Below are 24,073 nucleotides of genomic sequence, written 5' to 3' on the forward strand. Positions count from 1 at the left end.
TTCAGAACCTCATGAGGGGAAAACCAAATGTTTAACATCTTTAAGCATGAAAATCCCTCTGTTAAAGGGATCTTTCAGAAAATAAGCTTGACTTCTATTTTTCATGACAGCAGAGAAATCATAACCAGAACTTTTATGCTAAAAGTTTAGGATCATGGAAGACATCTTCAAATGCTTCAGCTTTAGCAGCTTAATACCAACACTTTTATCTTTACATACGTAGATACTTGCCATGATCAACAAATCTCAACCTCTTAAAGGGAAGTTTTAAAGGACACACCTGTATCTGATTTACAAAGATCAGTATAAAAAGTGTCATTACTCAGCTCAGAGTATCAGCAGTCTTAAATAAACAGTTCACAGCAGACAAGCTCATAAGCTCCAACACAAGTGCTTCCATACTGATCCCATAATCCTACTACTTTTCACTGTCATACTGGAAATCCAATCCTTTGCCTTGCAGGAGAGAACAGCTCTGTTCCATAAATAAAAGAATCTTGATTTAAATCAGCAGCAAGGCTGTGCAGAGCTCCCAGCCTCTGCTCTCCTGAATAACTCTGAGTTTTGAGGCACTGGGGCTCAGAGTCTTCCCAGCCCTGCTGGCACTGCAGAGCTCCAGCAGACACAGGCAGCATGTATGGTAAAGCACAATGAAGGGGATTCTCCTTGCCCAAGGCAGAGTAACTCAACTTTCAGTTTAGAAGAAACATTAGGAAACAACTTCAATGTCTCCCCTTCTTCTGTAGTTCTGTGACCTATTATATTTTTATCTTATGAAAGACAAACAAAAGAATTAGCCCAAAATAGACGAAGTTAGCTATTTTGGATGGGAAAAATTAACATTGTCTCATGGGCTGGATTACGAGCATAGTTCTGATCACTACCTTTCCCTTCCATGGCTCAAAGGAAAAAAAGAAGTTATGGAGCATCTTCCACTGGGTACAAGAGAAATAGAAAGTTCAAAATTGTGTGTGGCATTGAGGAAATGCAGAGATAAGAAATCCTAGATGGGGACAATATTGTGAGTCAGGATGGCTGAGTCTTTCAGAAGCACAGGACCAGAAGATTCTACAACTGTTCTCGGGCAGTAAATTGCAGAGAATCTCATAACACTGGTTAATCCACAGAAGTTCTCTTCAACCTTGAGGACCCAGATGAAAATGAAAAGTCAGAAATTCTGTCACTATATTTCACAACTGCTCTGCAAGACCATAAATACAATTATCCATCCCCTTAAGAAATGTCTCTGGCATGAAGAACTGCATGGCCAGCACTGTCTTGCATAAGACCAAAGACAAAGGTCGTGCCATCACACAATGGATCAGCAGTGCCGGAGAGTCTGGGGACCCCAGTGTCCGATACAGCACTAATTAACTATTCCTTCCTTGAGACAGGAGCATAGGGACACTGAACTCATGGCTGGTCTGAACTAACACAGGACTGGGCTGCAAATAATTTCTGGCACTTCAAACATTATATGTGTTGCAATTATCACATTAATTTGGAGATATTAGTGGTTTAGATTTCTTTTTTAGATTAATATAGAAATAGTTTTATTCAAGAAACCTATTTTACAGTATGCATATGGACTTCAGCAATGGGTAAGTGCACCAGTTTAAAGAGGTAGAAAAAAGCGCGCAAATCAAACATTCCTGGTTTCCTATTTTACATTTAGCTGTACTGCTAGACTGAAATCAGTATGAAAGGAAAACACTTTTCTTGTTCTATCATTGCAATTTTTTATTCCAACAGTCCCTTTACAATACATTTGTAGTCAGCTACTACCTACAGCAGCTAAAATGTACAATACCAGAATGCCTGCAGGCATTTTTCCCATGGATTATGAGCCATGACTTACCTAAAAACAGCTGATGAGAGGCTGTGGAACATGCTTGATTTATGTCTAGGAAAATTCTCAGAGACTGACAAGGATATGTGTATATAGAAACATACTTTATGTTACAGGTTCCAAAAGCTTTGAGACCATCTCCATAAGTTTTGTTAGCTGCAAATTTTCATTTGCGTAATATTTCCTAGTTTCTTTGAGCTGCCAGCATTCCATTAGTGATAGCAATCAACGTTTCAAAAATAAAAACTAGTAAAAATCTCAAGAGCTGTTCTCTAAAGATATACAGACTCTTTTGCTTAAAAAGTTTAATAGCAATACTGTCTCTGAAGAAAAATACCTCTTCAAATATCTATTAATTGAATGCTATTGCCTCACTCCAGGTGTTAAATAGGCAGAGCTCACCGATTTGTTTGGTCCTATGAGTTGGCTGCGTCTCTGCTTTTCTTTTATTCCAGATCATTCCAAATCTCTACAAGATACTACATATAAGAGCTCCCTTCAAAAGTATTTGAATTTTGACACTAATTTTCAGTCAGTACACTGAGGCACAGAGTGCAGTCAAAACTTGTCATGAAAGACTTTTCGTCTACCAGCCCTAGCCCTGCTGAGACAGAAATATACATAACAAAGATAATTTTTTTTGATCAAAAACCTAAAGGGATAACAACAATTCAAAAGGTATTAGAGAAGAACAGAGCAAGTCACACAATTCCAACCATTCCAGATATAACATCACAGTAGCACTCATAGGATCAATGGGAACACTTAGGGATGTCTGAGTAGTTGCTGGCAGAAGATAGCTGAGCACTCTGCCCCTAAAACCCTTGGACCTATATCACATATTTCATTTACCTTTCAGAATAGCAGCTCGTCTGTCCTTGAGCAGCCTGTTTGATTTAATATCTCCTTGCAGCAGACTGGAAACACATCCTTCTTTTTCAAACATTTCAGTCATGATTACTTAACCAGATCATAAATTGATTGGTTTATGGTACTATTTCAAAATGAAAACTTGAAGAGGTTATATTTTAATTTCTACTGGCTATATTAAGAGCAATGTGAAATATTCAGGGGGATTGGATTCATCCAAAACTGAATGAATTTAAAACCAAAAGGAACAAAAGAGATAGAGATAGGCTTTAATAAATCTGCATTGAAATAAAAGCTTTCACGCTGTTAGATCTATCAAAGTACTCTCCAGAGCAGAAAAGATTAAAAGGTATGTTTAAAAGGCTAAGATATAGAGAAGCACACTTACCTCACAGTGGTATGTTTAAGTGTACTTTACTGTACTTGTGAAAATCATCAGTTTTCCCTCAAAATAAGGCAAGGAAGATCCAAGCAGATGGACAATTTAAAAGACATAAAAGATTTTGTCAATCAACTCTAAAACTAATTTTTAAGTAAGTTCAAAACAATCATTCTATCATTCATCAGAAAGCAATAATTTAACAACTCTATCATGCAGCTTTGAGTAAGCATTTTTTTCGGTACAAACTAAAAAGTCAGCATAGAACAGCTATCACTTAAAAGCCATCACTTGCCTTCTAAAGGGAATTTAAATAAAAAAATAAAAATCATATCTGTGGTTTGACAGGTTCAGATTGTTAAATCTGGAAAAAAATAGATACCAAAAGATGTTACATTCTAATTGCTAAATAGGAGCAAGTTGAATGTATTTAATATTTTAGCAGAAAAATCACTGCTGCCTCATTGCAGCTGTCAGACAGGTTCAGGGATTAATGTGTCCGATGTTAATCTAGTGCTAAGGATACTCATGATTCAAAGCAACACTGCTGCAGAGCATTAAGAAATACTCCAGTAAAAGTAGTTTCTGTGTTACATAAAACAGACTCTGGAACACAAAGAGCTCCTTGTCCCTGGTTCAAATCCCCCATCTTCCCAGTTCTACTTAGGGATGGAAGATGTGTAGCAAGCTGAACAGCTTCCATCCTCTACAATCTAACATATTGTAAATGATACATGTTCATTGGACATTCTAGGTTAGTCTCCCCTTCCGCAGGCATAGTTTCTTTAATCAGCAAACCCATATTCACCTTCTTCCCTTTTAGAGTCTTAGGCAAAAGATTTCTAGTCTTCTCATACTTCAGGATTAATTATTAATACATGACTCAGGTCTTTCTGTCGGTGCATAGTAATTAGCTATCACACTTTAGGAATTAGTATTTCAGAGGTCAGTGAAGTTACTTTTCCTTTTTCTCTAACCATAGGCCTTCGCTAGCAGTGGGTTACTTCATTCCCCATTCTAAAAACAGTGCTTAAACAAAACCTGACAATTAAAAACGTATCTGAGGTAAAAGAACAAAGAGGCTGAATTAAAAAAAAAAAATCCTAATTCAAATTTCTTAAGAAAATTTAATTTACGCTGAATTTAGAATAATTTGCATCTCCATCTGTCAGTGACGCATGACTTCACAAGAAGATTCTCACATGCATATTCATTTTTGCGACTTTTCCCCCTGAGAAGGATGTTTTGTATTGGTTTCCTACAAAAGCAAAATCATCATAGAAAAGCCCTGCTCTGCTCTGCCTTGCTTCACCAACATCGTTTTTCATGTCACAGTTCAAAATTCCTCATTTTGTAGGATCTTACAACAGAAATTTTTAGTCCTTAAAAATACAAGACAGCAAGTAACTAATAGCCTAACTACAGCCAACTTTTACCAACGAAATAGTAATACAATCCATAAAAAGCTAAGGCATACAACATTTTATTCCTGATAATTTAAGTTCGCATTTCACTAACCAACAAAGTAGTACAATACAAACTATTAAATTTATACGCTAATTACTTGGCCATCTGAATATACATAAACCCTCACCACATCAATCTAAAGCCCTGAGGAAGTGCTACCAGAAACATGAGTCCCATTACACTCTGCAGGTTTCCAGTTCGTAGCACAGGACTTGTTCTTGGTGAACACTGACACAGTTCAAATGACTGCAAGGGATGTGGCTAGTGTACAACCCCTACAGTAAAACACATTATCTGTGACTGGGACTGTCAACATTGACAGCAGGGCAAGGAGACAGCAAACAAGGGCTTCTTGGACTGGAAATCATGAGATGAAAGACATCCCAGTCCCTGGAATCTATAAGGTGTCCAGTGCGGTTACCGCTGCTGTTTCCCTTCACCACTCCACTGAAATCCCAATGGCCTCAGGCAGCTACTCCTGAAACATCAGTTTAAGTTACCAGCAAACAACCTACATGGAATGACATGTGAAACTACCAAATAGGATAAAAAAACCATCTTAAAATATATTACAGCCAACAGTGATATATCATAACACTGGATAGTACACTGAAAAATTATTAATAGCTCTATTCTGAAAAAAAAAAATAAAATCTAAACAGAAGAAGAAAAAAAGAGGCCTTTATCTCCCTATTTATCTCCCTATTGCCCAAAATACATATGTCATACTTTGAATGATATTTGCTTTAAATCTGTGATGATCTCATCAAAACAAACCAATATGTGGTTACATAATCATTCATCTAATGGCCTTTAGATGATAACACTAGTGTAAATATTTGGGGTCAGAGAAAGCTAAGCTTTTTCATCTAGATTCCAACCATGCAGTTCCTACTCCTGCTTAGAGAGCAAGATATCCCTTGTCAAGTCCCCGCGTTTTATATTCTTTTCTCCTAAGAATATTCAGAATAAAGGAGAGAATTATCTAAAAACACATTACAGCCTGAAGCACATCAGTATTTCCAAATTCTAGCAACTTCAAAAGAAGGCTTAACTAAGAGCTTTAGACTCTCATTCCTGAACTAGAACACACCAGCACCATGACATGTTCCTGTGGCACCTATAACCTGGAGTAAAGCTTAGGATATAGCATCACTTGTTGATAAAGCCAAATCTTGCTTAAATTGAAAAGGCTGGTCCATAATCTCTTCAAACAAAGAAAACTGAATCACAGCCTTAGGACACATTTGCTATCCTCTTTATATTAAACAAAAAATTACTTTTATTTCTGACTAAGAAACCTGCCTTGCCTCATACTAATATTTCCCAATTTCTCTACTATGTGCTGCGATATACTAAAAGCAAACACAATGGTGAAACAAAGTATATACAGTGTTAAAAATATCATAGAAAAGCTGTTCTTCAGTCCTGTATGTATTATTACAATAATTATAGTATCAGTAAAAGCCTCTAAACTTTAGTTGATTGTGTTTTTTAAACACAACAAAATCATTGCTTAAAAATAGGACAAATAAAACAAATTAAGACAAAAATAACTTAATTAAAAGTAATTAAGAAAAAAACTGACAGTTCTGGGAACCAGGGGCAGATTAAGCTGCTTACTGAAGCATGTCCTGGTATTCTGAAGGCCAGACCAATGGTTCTGGAGCACTGCAGACCCAAGGAAAAAGGAATTGATGGATAGTCTCCTGAGCTGTCACTTCCTATCTGTGTCCCTGAGGCTGCTATCATCTTCCTGGAAGGAAAATGCACTCCTTTGCAAGAAATGAGGCTTGCCACCAAGAAACACTGGTGCTGTCAGCGCTTTAAGTTTTCTTCATCTGCCCTTTTTTACCACACACCAGTATGAATTTCCTCTCTAGCCATCAGCTGTAAGAAAAAGCAACACAAGTTAACTTGCAGCTGTAAAAAGACTTATGTTCATAGACCTGTATTTTGAAAAATGTGTATGTATTCATATGAAATTTTGTCCCTTTAATTTTAATTCAAGGTTTTGAAGAGACAGAAACAATAAAAAAAAACATACACAATATAAGTGACTCTTCCAAATATTACAAAGCATTTGAGAACCACGTATGCAAATTAAAAGGGGAAAAAAAAAAAAAAGGAGGAAGTAATTAATTAAATATATTTTGGGACATATTCCCAAATAATGCAGAATTCAGTCAAGCTATGTTTATTAGGTAAGTTCTGAAAACAGCCCATTGTTTCAAAAAACAGTAACCTCTTTTACAGAGGACAGAAAAGATCCAGGTCCCTAAAGAAGTCAGTACTGGAAATAAGGAACACAGAATTTTGTATTTACTGAACTGCCTAAAGAGATCACCAAAACAATAACCCAGCAAAACAGATGTTTCCTACAAACACACTTATCTTAATTCCAAACAAGTATCAGTCCTTAACTGGCTGACGTGGAATAATTCGGTGAAGAACTGGAAGGGAGTTATAACTGACCAGCTGAGAATTTGCCACTGAGAAATTATCCTTGCAAAACTCTTTCAAGAATAAAATAGAATTACAAAAATTATTTTAAGATTGGTATTAAACCACCATTCTGGAAGAAGGCCTAGATATACTAAAGTCACGCTCAAAATCCACAACAGTTTACAAGAACGACTGGCATATCATTTTAGGATTAGACTACAGTCATGTTTCTACCACTTCCTTAAGGTATCAATAAAATTATACACATGCAGTTTTAATTTCTACAGACTGGTCACTCATAATCTTCAGTTCAAACTGAAGATCCCTTTTAAAAAGAAAAACATCATAATAAACACATAATCATTAAGGTTGGAAGGGACCTTTTGAGATCATGTCACCCTACCAGAGTTTCCTACAAACTCTGCTTTAGATGGCTTTTTTCCTTACTTTTTTCTTTTTTTGGTTACAAATTTCTCTTTTGCAATACAGACAAAATTTACCTCTGGCTCCTATCTACACTTAATAGCCTATTAACGCCAGCTAGCTGTCTTTAGGACATCAAGAAACACCTGTATTTACTCATTTACATTAAGTTATCTTGGTTGTGAATAGAAGGTTTCAAATTCTGTACGACAAATTACAAACTGAGGGTATAGGAACAAATAATGGAGAAAAAGGTTTTAGTATAAATTCTAAGTGCTCCTTCACTAAACCTGAAAAGAAGAACTGCTACATGAACAGTAATGACTGAAAAGTAATGTCTAAGGTTCCAGTGTGAGATGTATGTATTCTATTACCATCTGTTAAAACAAGGTGGGGCAGTGTTCATTATGTCTCCCATGACCCATCCTCCCTCCAGGGGGTTATCTTCTGTTAACGTGCAACTAAGTCTCATTGCATGACTGATAAAATTACATCCCACTGTGAGATGCTCCACCCAGGGGGAGAAGCAAAGCATTCCAACCTGGATATAATCTGAGGTTTGGAACACCACAGTCTTTTTCCACAGGATTCCCAGAGGAACATCACGCCCTTCTACACCACCACTCGACCTTCAGAGGAAAATCAGACGCCTATACAGCATCACTGCTTCAACAGACTCACATCTATCACTCCAAGAGGACTACAGCCACCATTTAATTGGACTGCTACCAACACCCTGACTGACAGGGTGTCAGGTTATATTCTGACTCCATCACTGGTTTTGTATTACTGCATTTCTTTTAATTTTCCTATTAAATTGTAGCTCTGACTTGGAATCTCTCACTGGGCTGCTTTCAAACTAGAACAAGTAAAACAAAAAAAGATAGTTTAAAGAATACAGAACAGATAAAGAAAATTGGTTTGAAATCATTTGGTTTGACATTGCAAAGAGTGAAATTTTCCTTTCACCTCACTAAAGCAATGCTCATAGACAGAGACACAACACTTGTAAAGTAATCAATAGTATTTGGCTCCTGAGGGAATCCTCCTTCTCACACTGCTCATTCAGAAACTTCAAAGACTTCCTTCACATAGCAAATTTTAATACCACAACAATGTCCCCTAAAATACTAGTAAGGATTAATGTCTCAAAAATATAACACCTGGTTCCTTAAACATATGCTGATTTTTGTTTCCTGTTATGGAAAGGTAAATAGGTTTTAAACAGCCTAGAGATTTAATGTTTCCCTTTTATGTCAGGTCTGCAGCAGCGGTCCAATCATTTTACCAGTCCTAAAAGGAGAGCGCTTTGTGGCTTGTTTTTGTTTTCTTTTTTAATAGAGGTATTCAAATAATTTTCACAAAGACCATTTTTTATGTAAAGGAAGAGTTCAGTATGAATTCCTTCACAGGCTTCTCCCCTTGCTGCACCACACATTAACTAAGCACCATGCTGCACAAACAAGCCCCATCCTACAGCTGGCAGAGAAACTGCACCAGTTTCCATTCACCTTTGTTACAAAATATATATAATTTTTTAAGACTTGAAGGATTTCTCTCTTGATGCTGCATGCATGACACTGGTGAAGAAACACCCTTCTTCCTCCAAAAGCTAAGCAAGAAGACAAAACCCAGAACAGGAAATGAGTGCCACAGCTCCTAGGTAATTCAAGCAAATAACAGGATGGCAACAAATTCTGGGAAGCTGATTAGCCATGAGACCTGTTGAGGCAGTTAAATACATTCACTTGATCATCAACTTACATCCTTTCCACTTACAAAAACATTTGAATTCAAGTTGGCATGACAGACAGAAATGAAACACCTGGTCAGAACAGACATTGCTATCACAGCAACTTTTAAGAAAGCCTTTTTGACATTCTTTGATTAATTCTAGACCTTGAATTTTTTAAGCTATTCAGTGTTGAGGGTACAAAATTAGCAAAACGGTAATATTTTTGACATCTCCTACACTCCTTAACAAGCTCAGCGAACCTGATAGTTAAGTACACACACGGGACTATAAACAAACACAGCTTATAAGCTTTAGATAGCCTAGTTCAGTAACTGTCAATGTATTCATTATTTTGGAATCTACACAAACTGCACATTATTACGCATCAACAACTATGCCACAAGTCATTAATGGAAATGGTTTATCCACACGTGTTAGGCCACATCAGTTTGTCCACCCCACATATGAGAAACAGGTAACACCTGTTTATTATTCAGCCTCTAAAATGAGAAAGATAAAACAACATTATTTGCATAATGAGTAATTTGTTTCTTCAACACCTTCAAAAAATACAATCACACTCCTAGAAGGCACTTGCTTGAAAAAGCTGCACATAAATTGCATAGCTGGTTTTGCATTAATCTTGTTTTCATTAGATTTGGTGCAAATTTTAGCACTGCTGCCAGTGAAAACAGCACCTTCTATTTTGAAGCAAGGATCAGGTGAAGGCAAGTGATGAGAAAGCCTCAAGGGAGGCTTTCTGGTTGAAAGTGCAATTACTGACACTTTTAACCAGAGACCTGGACATTAGCTGTACCTACAATTTCACCTTTTCACCTGACTTGCTTTTTTTCATAGATTTCTATTTAACTGACTAAAAAGCTTAGTTTTAAAATATTTATACCATTCTTGGCATTTGTACTTTTGCTAGGCACTTTTGGTCCACAAACCGACTATGAGGGAAAAAAATAAATACTGTTTTGCAAGTACATCACAAAAGCAAACTTCCAGGTGCCCCTGCACAAGCCTTACCTGCATCATGGTCACCAAGTGGCAGGGATTCAAGAGGTAAATTACAGTCCTGGTGGCAAACTTGAACCCCACCTCCAGACCAAAGATGAGGCACAGCAGCACCAACAACACATTCTTGCCCAGGCTCTCCTGCTTAGTCTGCGGCTGCTGCAGCAGATTCTCCAGCTCCTGGACATGCTGCTGCCTGAGCTTCCACAGGGACACGAGGATCTCCACTGCGCCCACACTGAGGAAGACCACACTCTCCAGCAAGCGCTGCTGGCCGGAGAGAAAGGCCGCGCATTCCGGCCCTCCATTGCCAGCAAAGCTGGGGTCCACCCCGCCATACATCCAGTCCAGAAGGTTGTGCAGGCTGTAGCGAGACATGGCGGGACAGTACCTCTTCTCCAGGAACAAGTAGGAGCAAGACGGAATCAAAATACTGCTGGGCTGACGAAGCACGAAACGCCAAGACGCTCCCACTGCAGTCCTTCCTTGCCAGGCTCCGCAAGAAGCGGGCAGCTCCGCTGGGGGCACGGGCAGTGCTTCCCTTCCGCTTCCCGGAGGAGTTCCGCACGCAGCAGCCTAAGGGGAGACAGAGGCCGCAGCTCCACGGAGCCTGCCAACTCCAGATCCCCCACCCCGGGACCCCTCCTCTCCCCGCCCGGCTCTGCCGCCCACCGCTCGCCCTTTCCTCCCGGTCCTGGGCTGCCCTAATCCGCGGCCAGCGCCGTATCCAGCCCCCTCAGCCCGCCCCGCTGTCCCTCCACAATCCCCCGCTCCCCTCCCTCCCTCCGCGCATCCCCCGCATCCGCGGTGCGGTACCTCCGCGGGCGGGCGGGCGGGCGGGTGTCAGGGAGCGGCAGGCCCAGCGCCCCCGGCCATGGCGCCGGCCCCGGCGAGGGGCGGGAAAGAGGAAGCACCACTACGCTCAGCGGCAGTGCCGGCACGGCCGAGACTCCGGGCCCGAGCAGGCGGGCCGCTCCCCGCGGCTGGCCCGGCCCTTGCCCGACGCCGCAGCATCACCCCACCAACGTGCCTGACTCACGCCGAAAAATGGACGAGTCCCCCGAATTGGCTGCGCCCGGCCACCCGCTCCTCCCTCCTTCACGGCTGCGCCCGCCTCCCTCGGCGGGTGCGCGCTCCCCCTCCGTGGATCTCTCCCGCCTACTGCCGCTGATTTCGCGCGGCTGCCCCCCCCTTTCTCCTCCTCCTCCCCCTTATCACAGCTGCCCGCGGCTGCCCCCTCAGTGCCACTGGCCGGGAGGGCGGCAAGGACCGGGCACAACTCTGCACGCCCGTCAACGTGGTCCTGTTCGCCGACTTGATCGGCAGCGACCTTAACTCGATAAACGAGTTTTTCAAGTGCCATTGCAGCAGATATAGGTAGGTCGGCCGAGGAATGGACAAACCCGAGCGGGGCTCCAGCTCAGCTCTGGTCTGGACATGGGCAGGTGGCTCCAGCCAGGTGTGCCAAGTGTCGCACACAGGTGCCTGGCCCAAGCTGTGCCTCGTGCCTTGCAAAGAGCGCAGACTCCATTTGTCTTTGTGCTTAGGCGATTTACCGCCATGTGTGCCCTGTGTAGCAGAGTCCGGGTTTGGTTCCTGGTTTGTGGCATTGTGAAGAGGTTATATTGCAAATAAGTTACTCTGTGTCTGAGAGGTAAAGGTCTGTGGAGATTCAGAGACAGTAGCAGGTTAAGGAAATATTTTCAAGGCAATCAGAGCCATGGACATCCTCTGAGAGCTGCCTCCTACAGATTTTATTTCACATTACCCACATACAGCACATTGCTCTCCCCATCCTGATCATTTCAGGGCTTTCCCTCTTCACGGAACAGCATTAGGACAGCACCATCACTGACCCTGATTAACTGAAAATAAAACCTTAGTTCCACAATTAAGTCTGAAAAGTCCAGATATCAGTACTGGGTGAGTCAAAGTGATTTCTGTATAGACACAGGGGCAGCAACACCTGATCTATAAGGCTGGAGGCTGTATGTCATTGCCATTCTGCTGTGGAAGAAATTACTCCGTTTTTGAGAAAGAAGGGTCCCACCAGGCTTTTCCAAAATCTTCAAGGACTCCTTTCCACAATTTGAACTTAATAAGAATTCTACAAATTGCTGTTTTTTCAGTCACTACTGATTAATTAAAATTCCTATTGTTGAGCTAAACCTGCAGCACAATATTCCTGTAAATGCCTCCCCAATTAACCGGACACACACATACCTGCAACACACGCGTGCTGCATAACCCTGCTCACAGCCTGAATACTCAAAACAAGCAGTTCAACACTAATACCAATATTTGGCAGTTTTCTTCTTCATCCATTTCTAATATGCAGGATTACTTTTCAGAAAGATACTCTATTTCTAAAACACAGGATTACTGCTCACAAAGCACAGAATATTTTCTCTTAGGCATCTACCAATTGGATTATCTGCTGCCATGAACAACCTGGGACAGATCTGTCCCTTTACACTCCCTCAGTCACACACGAGAGAACAGCTACTACTGCTAGAAGCAATTCCAGGCAGTTTTATACCCTGTCTCTGCATTTCAATCTCTCATCTCTGGCAGTGTCTGGGGTCTGTTTCTTTGACTTCTTTCCTGAGCTTATCTTTGGTGAAGTGAAAAACCCTTTCCATTAGAACAGCAGTACATTGTCAAGTGCTGGTGTTTCAGATGTACTGATTTATTTAGAATATGGACTAGCCTCAAGAATATGAGGGCTTGGTTGGGTGATTTGGGGTTGTTGTGGTTTTTTCAGAGACTGCCAGTGAAAAATAACTGGCTGAAAACATGAAAGTGGGCAGCATTTTGCTCACAAAAAGAGCATTCGCAAAATGACAGCTTGTTCTCCATTGAAGAGGAAAGAAAGAGAACAGCTAAATAAGAGCAGAAGTCATGAAAGCTAAAGATTTAAGCAATCTTAATCAAAGTTAAGACATAATGGGAAGGAAGTTTAAAGAAAGGAGTTAAGAAAAGGAATGATGCTTCAGAAAATAATTCAAAGGACCATTTATCCCAATTGTGAGTGGTACAGAAATAGTAGTAAGCTTAGCTTGGCTACATCATGAGGTATCTATTGACCTTAAGCACACAAAGAAAATACAAAGGAAGATGGGTCAAATCACTAAGAACAAGAAAGAAATACTAAAAATGGTGTTGCTGCAAAACCATTGAATTGTCAAGAGCTACCATATAAAAACTGCTCTTTACATATGTTTTTACTAAGAAAGATATAGAGAAATTATTAACCCCCTACTCAACAGAGGAGAAAATCTATTAACAAATTATGAAGACAGCTAATGGGATTAGTGTCTCTGTTGTATTAGACTTACAAAAAAGAACTTGCAAAAGCAGATAGTTGGGACTGGTGATGCTGAGAACAAAATTAGCTCAGAGTAGGTAAAGAACAGATAAGAAGTACTCAGATGAGCCAAATGTTTTCAGTTTGAGTCTAGTGAACCTGATTGAAAGACAGTCGAAGAATTAAGAAGGTGAATGAGATGCTGGAAAAACAGAAGAGGCAACTGTACATTGCTGTTATCAGAGGGGAGTGGAGCCAGAGAAATATAGCTCGATTTAAGTATAACTGACTTAAAATCATTTAAAAATCTTTGGACAAATAAGCCTCACAAACTATTATTAGCACCTAGATGATAACCAGAGAACAATCACAGTCAACATGGATCTGTCAAAAATAAATCACACCAGATAACTTGATTTTTTTTCTTCCAATAGGCTTTATGGATAGGACAGAGCCTGTTGTCAGCTTGATTATGTTTATGACACTTACATGACTTTTTATTTAAAAAGTTAAAGCAATGCAGTCTGGATAAATGTATTATGAGGTCTGTACAAAACTTCCTGCATAGGAAGGAGTACTTCACAGCAAGAAATAGTTCACTGACCAAAGGAAAGGATATATTGCTGGTTTTCTAGAGCCTGTTTGGGTGTCTGTGTTATTGATATTAACAATTTCAATAACAGAGAAAATTCTTATTAATTTTGCAAGTGATGCAAAGCTGGGAGGAGGACATAGAATAGCATTTCAAAACATTTTTGACCATTGAGAAAACATTTAAAATAAAGAATAACTTTAAAATAAATAAAGAAGATAATAAAGAAGATATTCAATAAGATCAAGTAGCATCATACTTCAGCAATTATACTGGTGTAAATCATCTCTGCTTTTCCTTCTCCCCTTGCTACTCATTTTCTGCTTCACTGTCTTATTCCAGAATTAATTTTTCTGGGGCTCTGGTTGACTGTATGAGGAAGCCGATTAACTTTACAATTATAATTCCAGAGTTAGGTGTAACCTGGGGCATTCTGCTGATCTATATGATGCTACTTCAGGTTGTGGCAATGGATGAAGTGCTGATTTCTTGTCTTGCTGTGATATTCCACTCATTAGAAAAAAGGAACATGGTTGGTATAAAACTTAATATCCTGGTACAACTGATACTTTTTTGCAACAACACAGTATGGATCATTCGTGTTCAGACTGTGATCCAAATAAATCCAAAAGACCTGGTTCTCTGATCTCAATATTTTGGATGGCTTGGGCATTGTTCCTTTATTCTCTCTTTGTTTCTTCAGCTTCTTTGAAAAGCACCCTGAAATCTGTGAAAAACAATTTAGTATTATTGACTGAGCACTAAGCTTTTGCACTTTTCTGTTTATTAACCATTTCTTCTCATCCTTTGTCTAAGTTAGGATCTTACTAAGATCCACTGTAAACATATGCATCTCCTATGTCAATAGAAATGGTTTTCTAAAAGCAATAATTTCCTGCAACTAAAATGTTTTCACAAGAGCCTGGGGCTTGTTCTTGATTCTAGCATGAGACTTACTTTTCTGTCAGTGGCTTCTTTAAATACAAAAACGGTGAAATTTAATATTAGTGCCTGAAGAAATGCCAGACCCTGAGCATACCAGGAGTCTCTGACCACCCAGAACCCCAGTTCTCCCAGGCTGGGCTTTAGGCAGATTCTGTCATCAGCTCTGTCCTTGGCTGTTCCTGACTTGTTGAGTGGGCTTCCTGGACTGTCCTGGACCTGACTTGTCCCCCCACCTCACTTTCTTAGTGATTGCTGGACTCTTACTGCCCCTGTCACCATTCCAGCCCTGTTCTCCCAGCCTGGCTGGATGCCCTGGAACAAGTCCTTGTTCAAGTCATTACCTCTGTGTGATTGTCCTCGGCTTCTGGATTGCTGCCTCTGTGGGGCAGCTACACTCTGACAAGCTACGAAATTTAAAGGCAGTTTATGCTCTCTCTGGAAAGCAAAACTCTGCATCTTGTCTCTCTCTAATGTATCACTCGCAAATTCCATCTTAAGTGAGATGAAAGTAAAGGCAAGGACTGAAATCTTGCATATGGTAGATATCAAAAAGCATCACAAGTTGGACTTCAAAGCAGAAGGAGTAAAAGACCTCAGTTTCTATTCAAAAAAGCATTTAAATATTGGCAATTGAGAGATGGGGACATCAAAGTTTGGATCCGAAACCAATTTTATTGAGTATACAAGGCATTTATATGGGGTTCTACTTTATGGCACTTTTATAGAGTTCAATTTTTGGTAACAATTTCCCATTGGTTACACATTCTTCCTGACATCATGTGAACTGGTAACATTATCTTATCACAAAGTTTCACAACATGTTGCTTGGTTACTTCTTGCCCAGGGAGCATTTTTCTGTGTCCGTCTCTCCCACAGTTTCTGCTTGATCAGGCCTAAGATATCAGGCCCCTTTATCAGTTCCATTGTACTCTCTGTTTTATTCCCTATATTTAAGCACATGCTTAGCTTTAGCCTGTCCTCAAATATTTTGAATTTAATTGTATCGATTGAGACACTTCCTCCGTATCAAGCTCTGCTGCCATACTTTAGAAACGTGATTTTACACATAAGTATGTAGTTATACCAGTAGATGTACTACTTGTATGTATAAATGTATACTTGTTGTATAGGAGGTATTACAAGAAAACAAAACAACAAGAACCCACAAGCTAAATGAGCAACAAAGCAAATTATATTTTAAGTCCTGAAACGTTTCTGGTGAATAAAGATATTCACAGATCTTCCTTGTTTGTAAATGTTTTTGGCTGAAGAACAATATTGGACACATAATTGCAGTCTAAAAATGCTTCAAGCAGTCAAAATGAGACTTAAAACAGTTCTGGACAGCACTTGCAGTCTATGGGCATGAATATATTCAAGTTGTGTATGCAGAAAGCAAAAACAGTTGTAAACCAGAAGGCCTGTTGTTGTACAAAAGAGAAACCACAGTCTCCTTGGCTTCCTACTTATATTCCACCTCTTTTCACTTGGTCTTCTTGTTTCATTTCTTGTAGCCCAGGAATTAAATCAAATGTACTTTCCCTTCACAAATCAGGACAATTGCTTCCCTACCAAGGTTGAATCTTCAGGAGTCTATACATCCACATCCTTCTTCTGACCTTATTTTCAATGTGCTTGTGGTGTTAGGATGGCTTTGACACCCCAAGCTGAGTTCTACTAACTCTTGAAGTACTTTTATAGTCTTAGAATATTCTTCATTTTATCCACTTTTCAGAAAACAATCAAACACTGGATCACTTGTGAAAGCAGTGGGGCCACAAGCAATGCTTTACAGGCTGTGGCAAGAGCTGTTTATTTGCTTTGAGCACAGGACACAGACTGTGATAGTCTGCTGGCAGTCAAACCCTGCTGCTGACTGCCCTGCTTATAGTGAAGCTCTAGCTGGGTATAGATCCATGTCAGGAGCATGCAATGTGTGTTTAGATGTGACATCAAACATTCCTACCTTGCTGCAGGTGTGAGATGCTGGGTAAGGATTCTCCCAGCCTCAAGGGGCACCCCGAGAGTATCCCTGCCCCAGAGAGATCATCACCACAAGCTGCCACACAGGACACCTCAGTGGTCTCGGGGAAGCAGATACTTACAGCAAGCCACTCACTACAGGGTGGATTTGATTGTTCTTAGTTTTTCTGTTTTGTTGGGTTTTTTTTCCTCTTGCTACAAATCTAGGTTCATAGAGATTCTTCCATCAATTATTCTGACTTTCTTTTATTTACTCAGTTGCTCACATGCATTTTTTATGAATTTAAAGAAAGGCTTGTGGCAGTGTAATTGCTTATTTCCTCTCAAGGAATGTTCTTGAGAGAAAGATGGAAGTCTGTTTAATTTATCATATTTCTCCCTGTCAGCTAATTTAGCTAGAACTTATGCTAGACGATACCAAAAAATAAGTAAATGTCAACTAGGAACATTCAAAATAGAAGTTTAAAAAACATATCACATGTTTTTAACTGGATGGACTGGAAATATTATAAAAAACCAGCAGAAACTTGCTAAATGACACTGCATGAACCAGCTTCTCACTGTTTCACATTTCTCTCACATTTGCACTATTAGATTTAGTTTTTCTTTTACATAAAGTTCTGCAGTCTTAATAGACACAAAACATAGGTGGATGTAAAAGCAGGGGAAAGTACAGAACTAACATGAATCAGCAAAGTTTGCTCTGAGATAAAGAAAACAGTTTATCTGCACATTGATTACTTGTGTTGAAATGAAGAGGTCAAACAATACAGTCAGTCTGCAATACAGGTGGAGGAGCCACCTGAAAAATGGGAATATTTCTTTGTAGTTTCATATGTTAAATGAGTAAACACAGGCTCTGAAGTTGTTTGGAGCTGGGGGAAAAAAAAAAATTTGTTGAGTCTGAAAAAATGGATCTACTATAAAATATGTATTCTTAAGAAAATGAAAGTTTCCATCCACATATTCTCCTAAAACTTGAAGTATCTTGAGAACTAACAAAAAGATGACTGCGTTTTTCACACATCAGCAGCTAAACATTTATTCCTTAGACTGCTCCCTTTTGTGTTTGTGTCCTGTGTTGTTTAGCCATTTTTCAGTTTTTAATGCAGGTGCTTTATTTCAAGTGCAGTCCTAGCCTCATATTATTACTAAGTGTAATAAAAGGCATTTTACAAGGAACCATCCAAACTCTTTCTCTTGGAAGCTGAGCCTTAACAGCTTTTCTCAGTCTCTAATTGTTTGTTAGAGTTGATTTAAGCTGTAACTGGTATATGTAGGAGGTACACTCTAAATCTACATAAATGTACAGGTAAAAGAATGTATGTTTTCTCTTTTTGTTCTGTTTTTCCATAGTTTATTGAGTAATATGATGAATTACTAAAAACCCTTTTGGCTACAACTGAGTTCTTAGTTTTAAACTAAGAATTAATTTCAGATTATGAGACACTGTCACTATGAACCTCAACCTGAGAGATTCAGAACACTGTGTCTTCCCTAACCTTCTATGTAAAATTTACTTTTGTTATTAAAACCACAGTGATATTTGGTGTTCAAATTCAGAGAACTGCTATAATTTAACATAATGTAAAAAAAAATGTAATGGTAGTCTCAGAAACTGAGAAAGGTGGGAAGGAGAATTATAACATGGTGTAATTTATAGTTAATTAAATTGTATGAAAATTGTACCATTTAATTATATCATGGAATATTATGTGGCCAGGTCTATTATGTTATATAATTGTATTATCACAGTGTATTTTTATGTCTTGGGATACTTGACAAGGAGGTGTTGGATACCTCATCTTTACAGTGAGTGATCAAGCAGTGTCCATCTTTCACAAAGATTTCTGAGCCAAATCTGCATTCTGTTAGAACCTTCCATCATTTATTATCATGCACAGGTATCAGTCACATACTTGGACATTTCTGTGAATATAACCCCTGAAACTAGTTGTTTTAAAATACCAAAAAGCTGCTCTTATGCCTTTATGCTGGGTTTGCATAACAAGGCTTTGGTAGTTGAGGGGGCTACAGGGGTGGTGGCTTCTGTGAAGCTGTCAGAAAATTCCTGATATCCAATAGAGCCAAGGCTGGCTGGCTCCAGGACAGGCTCACTGCTGAACAAGGCTGTGTCCAGCACCAACAGAGACAGCAGATCTGGGATAACAGATTTCAGAAGAGGCAATAATCCCTGTGCAACTGTAGACAAAGAAAGAAGTGAGACAGTCAGAGAAACAATTACAGACAGCAAAGAAGGAGGTGCTGGGGCAAAGATTCCCCTGTAGCCCATGGTAAGGGCCATGGTGAGGTATGTCTTTAGCGTGTCTTAATAAAATTGAGGAAAATTGGGTATACTGGCATATTTTCTGTGCAAGCTTATGCATTTCACAAAGAGTAGGAGCCTCACATAGGACACAGGTTATGTTTAAGTGCCTTGTTACAGAAGGTTTAACCATTTCATTGAACAGTCTGGAAGGAGCTGTGAGCCCTCTGGTGGTTGCTCACCCCCTGAAATTCTCATCCCAATGTTCTATAACTAATACAATAACACACACACACACACAAACACACACACACACACACACACACACACACACTTTTGCTTTCAGTAGCAGTACAAGTTTTGTTGGTTTACCCCTTGAGAATGTTGCTATAAACACTTTTCTACACATAGGAAATTAAATAGTAACAATTTACTATTAATCAGGCTGAGAGAGTTGGGAGTGTTCAGTCTGGATAAGAGAAGGCTCCAGGGAGGCCTTAAGTGCCTAAAGGGCTCCAAGAGAGCTGGAGATTGAGTTTTGACAACGGCATGGAGTGATAGGACAAGGAAGAATGGCTTTAAACTGAAAAAGAGCTGGTTTAGTTAGATACTAGGTAGAAAATCTTCCCTGTGAGGATGCAGCAACTTGATCTAGTGGAAGAAATGAGATTCCAACCCTGGCCATTCTATGATTCTTTGTTTCTCTGAATTGAACTAGTTCTATTCTAACAATATATGACACACCTGCATGAGACACAATACTCTTCTATATGGAAATTTTACTTTAAATTCCAAGAATATGTGCCTGTTTCTGCAAAAGGGATGATAGCCACATGGTGACTGAGATCTTGGCTGGGGCCTAGGCACACGAAGCATTTGGATAGAAGTGAGGTTTGGAAAAGGAGTCAGTGTTTGCAGGAAGGAAGGCAGAAATCGTGTTCTCATGTGAGTTCTCAGATGAGATGGGGTAGAAAGGAACTAGCTCTAAACTGCAGCAATCACTGGACTGATAATCTGTGATAAATAACTTGAACTAAGTTTTCTTGAAATATGTAAGGATTGCACTTATTGTAAAGGAGGTGATGTTTAAATATAAGAGGGTTTTTTTGTGTTATTTCCTGAGGGCAATGTAGTGCCCTGTGCTTGAAGGAAACAAGAAAATATTTATCTCGTGCAGATTTAATATCTCAGCTTATGTTCTCATCTTGGTGTACGGATGAATCACATAGTCATTGGCTCCTTCATTCATCCTACATCAGTGGATTGCTGCTAACAGTTTCCAGTAATAGAACAGGGGATGCAAAAGAGTTTTTCAGGTCTGTGATTTCCAGATAGCTCAGCCTCTCTTAAGCTTTTTCATAAATCTTAAAAATATTTACCACAGAGCTTTCTATATTTATCAGGATTCATGGCTTGTGTACATGTGAGCATTTTCACAGCTTGTATCAGGCAGATGGTATCCACATGTTTCAGAGCTGGGGGCTGAGTTTTCTCTCATGGCTGATTACCGGGAAGATTTCTTCCACAGTCCCAACCCTGACACAATCCCTTTTTGCCTGGGTGAGAGGTCAGTGCTATGGTACTCAGTACAGCTTGTTACCCAGCATACCAGGACTCAGCAACAGATTTTTCTGTTTATCCAGGAGCATGTCATTGTAAAAGTTATCCAAAGAAAGAGGAAAGAAGAACAAAACTCCTTATATTCCAGCTTAAAATATTTCAGGCTATTCCTGGTTTTCAGATCTGTTTGCTGCTGTTCTATTGAGTCCAAAGAGCACAAACGGCTGCTATATAAGCTAAAAAAAATTCTAGAGGTTCAGCCACACAAACAGAATAAAGTACAGTTTTCTCATTAAAAGATTCTTTAAAATCTTCATCACAATACTAGTGCATGACTTATCTTATTTCTATAGTGCAGTAGTGCAGAGATTCTAGGATCTACAAATTATGTAAGTGAAACAAGGATATTTAAAATATACTTGGTATCTATATAAAATTTGCTTTTCTTAAAACAAAACAAAACAAACAAAACCCAAACCAACAGGAAAGAAATCATCAGTCAAGCAGACAAGTGCAATTGGGTGAACATTTAGTAGAAAGTTTGTATTATCTGTAGGGTGGCAGGCAGTTCTTATGCATTCATTCACGTGCTGTATAAAAGAGTTTAAATGTCCCCAGGGGCTGGTACTTTGAGATATTTCTTTTGTAAAGGTTGAAGTACATTGTGTTGTATACATGTAGACAGTACCACATGAACTAATGTCACAAAGCAGGTATGTGTGACCCTCTCAGGTGAGGCATCTACTCTGTGACCTTGCCTGGAGACCGTAAGAGTGTGCACCAGTGAACAGGCCTGTGCTTCAAGACATTTTTCCCATTGCCACACGTGTCAAATTCCTTTCCTCTAGATGATTTTTTATGAAGGAAATCAGGCTAGACATCTGACATGTACAATTAACCTTTTGTTACAAAATTACTCACTTTTTAAACAGAGAACAAAATTGATCGTACACAACAGGTGGCAGCCCCGGTTCCGCTTGTCTTTAGCCTAGTTTCCACCTTGGAGGAAAAGAGTCTTCCAGAACTAGAATTCTCACTGCTATTAAACAGCTCTCCTTTCCTTTCTTGGAAGCAGGTGATTTCTAGCAAAGATGTCATTGGTCACTGCCATACTACAAAGGCAGAGTAGTTCAAGGGAAGCTCATTTGAAAATAAAATTAGTACACTATGTGAGCAGCACCACTCATTGGCAATTTGGGATGGTACCTTATCTTGGTCTGAAAGACAGGTATCTGCTAAGGAAGATTTTCATTGGAATGAAAAATGTAAACCTCTTCTTTCTGAATTATTATAATTTTGAAATTAAGGGGCTCTCAGGCAAAGATATGAGAATAGGAATAACAGTTCTTTACTAGTATGTATAATAGAGCAAACAAACAACAACAACTACAGCATTAACAACAAACAGAACCACAAACCCAGTAACACTCCTCTTGGCCGCAGGCACTTTCCTCTTTGGTGCAGTTCCCATCAAGGCCAGCAGGGGTGCTGGTGGCTCCCGGTGGGCAGGGCAGGTGCGATGATTCCCCCGTGGCTGCAGGGGGCGCTGTGGCTCGGGCTCAGGGAGCACGCGGTGGTGGCAGCTGGACCCAGACAGGAAGGGATGGAAGAGAGGCCTTGCTTCACAAACCCTGGGACAGACGATCCCAGTGTCCCAGCAGGACTCTCAGAAGCAGCAAGCTGGGCCAGCAAGATGTATTGGCAGGCCGGGGGTGCGGGGCTGCAGTGCTGAAGCAGCAGCAGGGGCAGGGCACTGAAAGCGCAGCTCCCAGCAGGGCAGGGAGAGGTGATAGTGATCAGGATCCCAGGTTCTCAAGCAGATGGTGATAGGTCCCTTTTTTTAGTGGGGTAGCTGTTAATAAGGTCCCAGTTCAGTGGCTGCTCTCACAAGCAGAAGTTCAACCCATAGCAGAAGAAGCAGCTCTGGGTTGGGTTCTGGCAGCAGCAAATTCCCTTTCCGCAAGCAGCAGCTCCGACTGTCCTCCCCCAAAGCTGAGCTGCCGAATTCTTGAGGACATCTGGGTCTTTCTTCCGTTATCTGGAAGAGAAACTCCCAGATAAGAGAAATGTAATCAGATGCCCTCTTCCCAGAGCTTGGCCACTTCTTTTGTTTTTTCTTAAGTACTTAGTCCTTAGTGTTTCCCAGCAATTTATGGGAAAAGATAGGTAAAAAGGAACAAACGGAATGTAACCTAACCCCCAATATACCTGTAGTATAGATTCAAGTTAAGTCAATAGAATGCCAAAATAAGCAGTAAGTCAAACTCTTGATAGTCCTCCCTGAGTAATGCTCTACAGCCACCCCAATACATCTGCCTGTTAGCAGAAGCAAGAGGTTCCCACAGTGTATTTTTGGATATTGAATGGTATCTGAATATGGTATCTGAATATATGGTATCAATATTCTGAAATGTTTTGATTAAATTGTAAGGAGAAGAGTATAAGTAGTCTAAATCTTGTAGAACCAATGGCATAAAACTCTCTAGCAGATTCTAAAATTTAATTCCTGAAATGTAATTCTTAGTCTTCCTCTCTTCTCTGAATCTTAAAAGGTGTGTTAGAGAAAGGAGGAGGAGGGGGTTCATATCTTCTCTGCAAATGGGGCAGTTTGCATTGAAATAGCATGAATAATAATCCTTAGAAAACCTTCTTATCAGCTCCAGATGGATTTGTACCAATTCTGTCTTCAGACAGCCTAAAAAACATGATGTTGTCATTGAATGTTACATATCCTTGTTCCATTTCCTCACCTGGCCGGTGGGGGGAAAAAGGAATCCTTCTGGGAATATATTGATTATGAGATAAAAACTTGACAGCATTTATTTATCATTATTTGGGGTTGGCAAAATAATGATAGAAATATGGTCTGGGTGGCAGGCATTTTAAACTTGATTTGCTAAAACTGTTTATTTGCCTGAGTGGGTGTCCTGGTTTAGAGCAAATTTGGGAGAAAACCTCCAAAGGGCCTCCCCCAGGAAGCAAGCCCAAGTGGCCCCTCCTCCAGCTGGTTCAGGAAGAAATTTCATCAGAGAGAAGTGGAAAACACCTGTTTATTTAACTGCCCAACACACAAAAAAAAATGAACAATACCAAACAACAAAACCTCTTGTTGCTCTGATGAGATGACAAATTCAGAAAACCTCTCTCCTGTGGGTGGTAGCTCGGTTCAATCTGTTCTCAGATCCTCCAGCGCTGGAAAATGCCGCTGCCCAGGCCAGGTCCCAGTGGGCCG

At 40.0% G+C, this 24,073-nt stretch overlaps 1 protein-coding gene across 2 annotated transcripts in view; it reads right to left on the reverse strand.

The window, feature by feature from the left end:
• Positions 1-11,317, reverse strand: part of TMEM164 (transmembrane protein 164) — a 36,950-nt gene extending 25,633 nt beyond the window's left edge. Inside the window, exons 1-2 of one of the 2 annotated variants that reach the window (XM_056491613.1) lie at positions 11,228-11,317; positions 10,201-10,764 (exon numbers count right to left, since the gene is read on the reverse strand). In XM_056491613.1, coding sequence (XP_056347588.1) covers positions 10,201-10,566 — 366 coding nt within the window. In that variant the 5' untranslated portion in view covers positions 10,567-10,764; positions 11,228-11,317. Of the gene's footprint in view, positions 1-10,200; positions 10,765-11,004; positions 11,016-11,227 lie in introns of those variants that run through there. The other variant, XM_056491614.1, reaches the window with a different exon arrangement.
• Between the last annotated feature and the right edge of the window lie 12,756 nt (positions 11,318-24,073).

The sequence above is a fragment of the Oenanthe melanoleuca genome, chromosome 4A, assembly GCF_029582105.1.
Source record: "Oenanthe melanoleuca isolate GR-GAL-2019-014 chromosome 4A, OMel1.0, whole genome shotgun sequence".
Taxonomy (NCBI): domain Eukaryota; kingdom Metazoa; phylum Chordata; class Aves; order Passeriformes; family Muscicapidae; genus Oenanthe; species Oenanthe melanoleuca.